Below are 9,106 nucleotides of genomic sequence, written 5' to 3'. Positions count from 1 at the left end.
TCACCCCCAACTCATTGACTCTGTGTTAAGAGTTCTCTTTCATATTCAAAGTCTTTACTGTACTTCAAGATAGTTTACACCTGAGGGTGTAGTCTCTTCTTCCATGAAGAACGTAAAAAACACTCTCCCTCGAAAAACGTTATCCTTCATTTCTACACATTTTAACAATTACACTATACAAATACTTTTCCTTGGATAACATTTATCTTACCAATCACAAGTCTATCCTGCCACTACTGTACTACTGTTCACTGAACTATATATATTGGGGGGTCCTGGGTCAGGATAGGATAGGTATGGATTGAACACTGTTGAAGTATAACTGCACAGCAGGGCCACAAGAACAGGAATCTCAGACTATGTTTTCTACCAATATTTACTACAATGCTTTGGTTTGTTTTAAATTTCATGCAAAGCTACTCATAGGCTATCTGTGATATTCAGATGAGAGGAAACTCTTGGGCTACTCTTTTTTTCCAATGAATGGTGGGATTGTTACATTATAATTCCTCCAAAGATGAAAGGGCACACAAGTTCAGAGATGTGATTCAAACCTGTGACCCTCAATTAATTTTCTTTATTCTAATATGTGCATGAATGTAAGATTGTATAATGGGATAGATTTAAATGTTTTATATTTGTGTATGCTACTGATAAATGTAACTTATTCCTGTATAGTGTTTTTTTTTTTGCATATTTCAAATATATTTACATTATACTTTTCATTCTTCTCTGTCTCATTCATTGGACAAGTTTATGCAATTCAAAATGTATCATGATGATTCATCTGTCCCAAAAACACAGTACTCAGTAAAAAACCACGCCTCGTAGCCCTCTTCAGTAGAGCATATTCTTATCAAAATTTTCAACATACTAAAACTCAGGTGTGATTTCATCCTTAGTAGGTTTGAAATTAAAGATGTCTCCACTTATGCAGAGTCATTCAGAGCTCCAATAGGGCACCCATATCTTTGGTCATGAAATACTTATATGCAATATTTCCACTGTATTATTCACAGTTGGCGTGCATAATAGTCTTGTCAGATACATATTATACTGGAACAACAGATATGAATTCAGTATACTACAGAATAATCTGTACCTTTGTGGAACAGCCACCATTCTGGCACTATCTGTTAAAAAAAATCTTAAATTTCAATTTAGGCAAAGTCTAGCAAGAAAATATTTTTGTATAAAGACTATTTTACTGATTATCTTTCTTCACTTAAAAGTTGTTTTAAAATGTTTACACACCCTACATTCAACCTCAAAGTGACAGAGATCCATAAAAAGGTGATATAGTTTGTTTACTGCTTAATTATATATATTATTTGTATAAGACAGCTGTAAGTTTACCAAATTCAATAATGCTTGCTATACAACACATTTTAAACAAGCAAACTGAAAATGGATATTGTATTAACACTCTGAATCTTTTTCCACTATAAGTAAACATTCTTCTTCACGTTACTTCACCATATAGTAACCTAAATTAATTTAAGTATGTAAATAATGTTATGACACTTCAGCAAATTCTTTATTCGATATTATACAGTGAATCAACTGTTTACTGACTGTATATATACATGTATGTTAAAGATTTCTTTTCCTTTTCACCAAATTATCTTTTCAATTTTTAAGTTTTATATGTCACTACTATGTAGTCAGTAAGCCTATAAACATAGTTAAAATGAGTGGTACAAGAAACATTAAAAACACAAACAACTGATTATTAGAATGACAAAGTTGGATAAATAAAGAGAAATTAGGTGTAAGAGAATAAAAAGAACAAATGTACATATAGTGCTGAAGACAAACTAGAACTTCAGAAATGTGAAACTGACCACTGGTTCAAATTCACCCTCAAGTTGCATTTGCATTAAAAACAGATTTCTCAAAGATAGTACTACTTTTGTATATTCGAATCTGTAGAAAGACTGTTATTGTAATTTCTATAATTTAGTTCAAAATGTGTAAATATAGTTCCACCCTTATGGCTAATTTTTTTCCTTTTGTCTAAGATAACGAGTTTATTTGTGCCAAAGTTAGTAAAAATAATAAAAGTAAAAGCAAAACACAGTAAAAAGTATAAGAAGAAAACAAACCAAAAGCTGAACAATAAGTATAAATGAGGTTAAAAGTTAAATACAATTAAAAAGGCCAATGGCCTATAAAAAGCTAAAAACACTGTCAATGTGGATGATGTCACCATCACCAATGACACTGTCCAACGTCAGGAGAAAACCCTTAGAAAAAAACATATCTAAAATGGCACCACCACTCACAGTCATAATGAGGACATGAAAGTAAAATATGGGCAATTGTGACCCGAGTGTCACAAAGGCAACACATTGGTGAATCTGTTCCTTGTCAAAGAAAATGAGTAATGAAAGTGTGGCCAATGCAGAGCCTTGAAAAGACAACTTCCTCTCTCAAATTCTTATGGAAACTAGATGGCCAAACAACAATAGAAGGTTTGATCTAGAAAAGTTTGTTATTATGTTGTTCGACCCAATCCTTATGGAAACTAGATGGCCAAACAACAATAGTAGGTTTGATCTGGAAAAGCTTGTTATTATGTTGTTTGACCCAATCCTTACGGAAATTAGATGGCCAAACAATAGTAGGCTTGATCTGGAAAAGCTTGTTATTAAGTAGCTAATCCCAAATCGACTGTCAACTGGTGTGAAGCTGAGTCTTGATGAAAAGTTTGTAGTCCACATAAGGGACAGGTAGAGCTGTGACAATGCTAGAGCAGACAACTTCAGTTTGTTTTAGTGAAATCACACAGACCAGTATGGGGATCATAATGAATTGGTACATGGTTGAGAAACAGTGTTATATGACTATATGGTTCATTTCTCAGGTGTTGTCATCATATCAAAAAGGTAAGCCACTGCACTCTTCTGGCAATACATAATTAAACCAAATATACATGAAAAGAAATTTTTTTCAGTGAAAAGATTTTTTTTTTGTTTATTTACCTTCAAAAGTATACACTTTCCAGCTGAAAGTAAACATTTCTTTACAACACTTCTAACAATCAACTGCTAAGCCTTGATGCTAATACTACTGGTTTTACATCTACACTATCACAAGGTACTCGTGACTCGGGTTAACGGTCAATTTCACCAAATACAATGTCAAGGGTACCTGAAAAAAAAAAATTCAAGCCACTAATAACTTTATCAACACTGATATATATCATGAAAACTTTAGGATCAAGCAAATAAATTCAAATTTTAGGGGTGCTGACTGAAGTGCATTTTTTAATGTAAGGTGCTCTCTGTGTTTATGTATTGACATTTAGCATGATTCATCTATGATCAAACTTATCTAGAAGTTTGTTCTTAAAGGAGTTAAAAATAGCAATAATTTTTAGTTTAAGTTTTAACTGAATAGCTTGTAATACAAATGTTTTATACAACATACTAACATTTTTCAACTAAGGTCAGGCCATTACATGATCTTATTTTCTGAAAGAGAAAACTTACCATAAAAGAGTTTTTAAAATATTATGTTGTACACAGTAGTATGCTCAATGCCACTGAACAGATACAACTGTTCAAAATTAAACTATTTTGTATCACACAAAGTAATCACCTCATACAATGCAAACAATATTTGGATGTGTGCTAAAAATTTTTACCCAAATGAAAAACTGAAATAGCCAAAAACTAAGCACTCAGTTGTCAATTTCCTATCTTCTACAGTGGATGCTCTGGAATTCTATAGCCGAGTTAAATGATAACATGCTACAACAAAGATAAACATTCTAGCTTATGCATGTAACATTTTCTGCTATTATAACCTAACAGTTGTGCATTTGAAAACATTTTACACAAGGGTATGTAAACACACAGCAGTTATTTTTTTTTTTTACAAACAATTTTTTCCACAGTCAGTTAAGTCTATCAAAAAAGATCTTCAATCTTTATAAAAGATTTGATATTTCAACAATTTCCTTCCCACGATTTGATGAAATCAGATATTTTCCATGTCAAATTCTCAAAAACAATTTTAATGTATGAAAGTCATCACATGTGACACAAGAAAAAGATACAAAAAAAAGCATGATTATCATAATTTTCAGTTACAGTAAAAACAAAACAAAAAAGCCTTGGTTTCATTATTTAACTTTATACTTGGTTATTGTTACTATTGAAAGTGACAAACATATTTACTGGTTTAATATTTTCAACAGGGTAACTTTGTTATCATTTGAAAAGAAAGTGTGTTCAAAATTCCAGTAATTTGATCAAAAAAAGTAATTACTAAAATACCTGACAAGAAATATCAACTGAGAAATATTTCTTATACAAAAACCTAGTTGTTTACCACACAGCAAACTAGTTTCTTTACTAACAATGACTATAATAAGATCAATTTGTTATAAACAAGTTACAATAATAAACAATATCTTATCAGCAAGATATGAAACTGACTTTCTTACCAACAATTGCAACAATATCTGCTAGCATATGGTTTCTACCCATTTCGTCAATAGCAGACTGAAAAACAGAAAAAATCAAATTTTAAGTACATATTGTTCATGTCTGAATACAAAAACAGATTCTGATCATTGTACTGTGTAGTTAAAACTGATACATGAAATAAGGTTGAATATGTTATATTCAAAGCTTTTGAAGCCTTATCACATCATTACAGCCCATGTAAGCACATCAAGCTATGCTCTATCTGAAGCATAGTTTCCATTACAAAATCTGAAGCATAGTTTCCATTACAAAATCTGAAGCATAGCTTCCATTACAAAATCTATTGTATGGCTGTCACGTCTAAAACAAACCCCTCTTCCCTACATGTTTTATACAAGCCATCTAGTATTCAAGGACAACTGTTTACCAGCATCAGTTTCAACAATCCAATTGCACAGGAATCTATAGGCGCTGCATCCAGTGACTTGACTGGTATGTCTTCATATGGAATAAAATGAATACTTTTTTTCATTCTCTGGCAACTTAAAGTATGACTCAATTGAACTGATATGTTATGACTATGTCAACATGTAGTTTAATACACAGCATTCTACTGAGACGTTTATTGGCTGTAGTTGTCATGTGACTTACTGATAAGTATATTCAATGCTTTAATAAATTGCACTCAACCCTCTGTGTACCAACAAATAAATGTGCAAGTCTAACATTTTGCACTAATATTGTGTGTCAGTCCAAATTCAAGTTTAGAATTAGTCTATAAATAACTTTTGAATAATATAGAAACACAAACACACATTGTTGTTTACAACAGCTATATTGATGCTTAAAAGGCAAGATAATTACTTAAATAATAACATTTAAACTGAATGACATGCAACAATGAATACATAACAAACAAACACATCTGGTATGCACATACAAAATACCCAGAAAATAACTTACAAGATGAGCAAACCCAGGAGCCTTAATCTTGCACCTGTACGGACGACTTGTACCATCAGATACTAGGTAGACACCAAACTCCCCCTAAAATATACATCATAAAGCTTTAATCACAAATAATAACAGAAACATTATGAATAAAAGATAATCAAATACTTTTTAGTATTTCTTTGGATAATTATTTACAACAAGTTTGAAACCGACATTTTCTACTAAAATCTTATCTGAGATGGAACAAACTGTAGACATTCAAAAGTAAAAATTAAACCTGCTCTATCACAACTGAAGTTTGAGTATCCTTGCTGACAATAATAGCATTTAAAAAATAGATATTGGTGTACAGTTATTCATAACTTCAAAGGTTCAAGTAACTGTGGGGTTATTGTATCAAATGAAAATAAACACTAATGAGATTTAAAATCAAATATAAGTGGAATAAATGCTAACTCATAATAAAGCTTTAAATGGAAGTTAAATGCTTGAAGTAGTATTTAGTAACTCAAGTTGCTTTTACTTAATTTAGTTAGACAAGTTTAGTTCAGTTGTAAACCTAGTTATTCAAATGAATGTAGAAACTCACTTTAGGAGCCTCCACTGCTGTATAAGTTGCACCTGGAGGAACTTGGTATCCTTCAGTAAACAGTTTAAAGTGGTGGATTAATGCTTCCATGGAAGACTAGATAAAAAAAAACCTTGTTAGCATTCCAAGGGCATTCCTGTTCAACACTAATATTATGTTTTAAGAAAGTTTAAGGTGGTCTTTCCAATGGACTTTTTTTTAAATCAATTTATTAAATGAAATCCAATACAATTTACCATAACAAATGATAAAAAACTAAATAAATAAATACAGAAAAAATATTATTTTTGTAAAGTTAAAATCAAGTACTTAGTTTTTAATCCTATGTGCTGGGGTTGGAGTCAAAGTATGCACATCATGACCTTTTAAAAGTTACATTCAAAATTTAATTAAACAACTTTATTATCAATCTGTGTTAATAAACTTGGCATCAAACACAGTTTATAATGCAAATCTTGATACAAGTGTTTTTTTCTTAATTTTAAATAGAAAGTTTTCTTTATACAGAAATAAGAGGATGTGTGCTGGATGAGTTCATGGGGGTGTGACACTGTTGGTTTACCGGCATGCACCTATGTCTGTGCTCTCACTACACAACTATAGGTTGCTGGCATTCCATGTCTCCATGGGTCATAACTTCATAGTGTGTTGTCTTTACCTGGCACCAGGAGAGGATTATGATCAAATGGACCTTGAATATCTTGTTGAACAGTTGAAGTTAGAAGAGGCTAACTGGCTTTTCTTCACAACTCTGTCAGAACTTGATCCTGCTGTCATTAGTCTTCCCACTAGTAACTGATTGTATTGTCCAAGCATCTGGTCATATGATTCCCCAAACCTCAACATGTTTCCCACAGTATTTTCATCCTTACTGCCAGCAAGTGTGGAAGGCTCAGAAACAGGCCTGGAATATTTTTCACAAATATCCTACTGTTACCAACCAAATTGGTTTTCAACATGCTTGGCAGATCAGATGTAAAAGCCAGAAACAATCTTGGATTAGGTTAATTACCAGCACCTCTCTTACCACCAGTTCCAAGGTTGCCTGGGACAGGATTAGGAGAGTCAGTGGAAAGTATACCTCCCATCCCTTTTTGATCTTGCTCTCACAAGGCCAGGAAGTTGCTGATGTTTAAGGTATTGCTGACACCCTTAGAGTGCTTTTCACACTTTTCCAGCACTTAAATCTCTTCCTCTGCCTTCTTGGCCATCAAGTCACAGGCTGAGAGATCCCCAATTTCTTTCCATCCTGATAGTCTCTACAACTATAATCAACCATTAAGTTGGTGGAACTTCAAATTGCTCTGCATCAGTCTGGTAGTACCTCAGTTGGATCTGATGATATTCATTACAAGATGCTGAGTCATTTCTCTTCTGCCTCTCTTGCTCTTCTTCTGGTTGTTTTTAACCAAATTTGGTAGGTGGTGGTTTTTCCTGATGCTTAGTGCAAAGCTATTGTCATCCCTTTTTCAAAACCTTCTAATTATTGTCCTATTGCTTTGACTAGGTGTCTCTGTAAGGTTTTAGAAGGGATGGATCCTTAAATTAAACAATCTCCTCTCACCCACCCAATGTGGTTTTTGTAGACAGTGCTCCATCATGGACCACCTGGTTTTTCTTGAAACCTTGATCAGAGCATCTTGTGTCAATCTTCTTTGATCTTGGGAAGGATTATGACAATATGTGCAGGTTTAGCATTTTAGGGGACCTTCATTCCTATGAGTTATGTGGCCATTTACCCATTTTTATTCATAACTTTTTACTGGACAGATGTTTCCAAGTCTGTGTGGATTTGACATTGTCCCAATCCTTCAAACATGAACTCAGAGTCCCTCAGGGCTATTTTGAGTGTCACAATTTTACTGAATTAAGATCAATTCTATTACTGATCAACTTCCTCCTGCTGTTGCAAACAGCATCTATGTTGACAACTTCCACATTTCCTGTTGGTCATTGAATACAAGGTTTATCGAGTGGCAGCTTCAGACTGCTCTCACTCGCTCTAAAACTGTTTGCATGATGGTTTTCTTCCCATGGTGGCTGAGACAAAGTTCTTAAAGCTTCTTATTGACTGTAAGCTAACACTTATTGCTCATATTAAGCAGCTTTGTGTTGAGTGTACAAGGGCACTGAACACCCTCCATGTCCTCTCTTCCACTTTTTGGAGAGCAGATGGATATTCCATACTGAAGATCTATCGTGCTCTCATTTGATCAAAGCTGGATTACAGATCTGTGGTCTATGGCTCAGGTCTAGGGACTCTGCCTTGAAGGTATTGGAATCTGAACATTATCTGGGGCTTTCCACGCTTCACTGGTCCAGTCTGTACACTGGGTTTTTTAAGCCTACTCTTCACCTCCAACATTTGAAACTTTCCTTGCTCTATGCTACAAAACTATGATCCTTATTACGACATCCCACCTGTAGTTGAGTCTTCTTTGATGGAATGTCATTTTTGGGAATAGGTGGTCTGCCATTCCTACATTTGGCCTTTGTATCCAGGAATGGTTGACTGAAGTGGATCTGACATCTTTGGGCAATGTTCCAGAGTCCAAATGATCAGCCCATCCTGCAATGGCTCATTACCATCCCCATTTGTGACCTTTCTTTAAAAGGAGATTGGAAGTTATCTAACCTAAATGACAGGAGGCAAAGCTAAACCCAAGTAAAAAACAGATCAGAACAAGATACGGTGAACATGTTTGGTAAAGTGGGTGCAAACTTCTTGGGAGGCACACCCCAGACAACTGTGGATGTTGAACTCCAATTAGCTGGAAAGAGTCTTGGCGTAGAATGTTAGGTTGAGGATGCCTCAACAAAGATAAATAAAGAGAAAGATGCAGAGGTGGACTCACGCGAAGAAACTGTAGAAATGGAAATCACAACTGGGCCAGCTAATCTAGTCTAGCAACATCTTGTGAGTAGAAGATCAAAATATAGCCAGAACTAAGTAACAGAGGAAGTGAGGGAAAGTCATAGATGCACAATCTCATCCAAGCAGAACCACTTGCATCTACCATCCAAGCCTGAGAATGAGGTAGAGAGACACACCAAAGATTGTAGTTGAGTAGGAATAAGTGGAAAAAGCTATTGGAAAACTACACAACAGAGAATCCATTTGTTCGGG

At 34.2% G+C, this 9,106-nt stretch overlaps 1 protein-coding gene across 1 annotated transcript in view; it reads right to left on the bottom strand.

Annotated features, from left to right (window-relative positions):
• Positions 1-2,946: 2,946 nt before the first annotated feature.
• Positions 2,947-9,106, bottom strand: part of LOC106458894 (NADH dehydrogenase [ubiquinone] iron-sulfur protein 2, mitochondrial-like) — a 27,489-nt gene continuing 21,329 nt past the window's right edge. The window contains exons 7-10 of the mRNA XM_022385246.1: positions 5,980-6,075; positions 5,400-5,483; positions 4,454-4,511; positions 2,947-3,153 (exon numbers count right to left, since the gene is read on the bottom strand). Of these exons, the coding sequence (XP_022240954.1) occupies positions 3,116-3,153; positions 4,454-4,511; positions 5,400-5,483; positions 5,980-6,075 (276 nt within the window). The 3' untranslated portion in view covers positions 2,947-3,115. The remainder of the gene's footprint in view (positions 3,154-4,453; positions 4,512-5,399; positions 5,484-5,979; positions 6,076-9,106) is intronic.

Source organism: Limulus polyphemus, unplaced genomic scaffold (assembly GCF_000517525.1).
Source record: "Limulus polyphemus unplaced genomic scaffold, Limulus_polyphemus-2.1.2 Scaffold529, whole genome shotgun sequence".
Classification (NCBI taxonomy): domain Eukaryota; kingdom Metazoa; phylum Arthropoda; class Merostomata; order Xiphosura; family Limulidae; genus Limulus; species Limulus polyphemus.
Note: the sequence above shows the minus strand (reverse complement) of the source record. Positions and strands in the feature narration are given on the sequence as shown.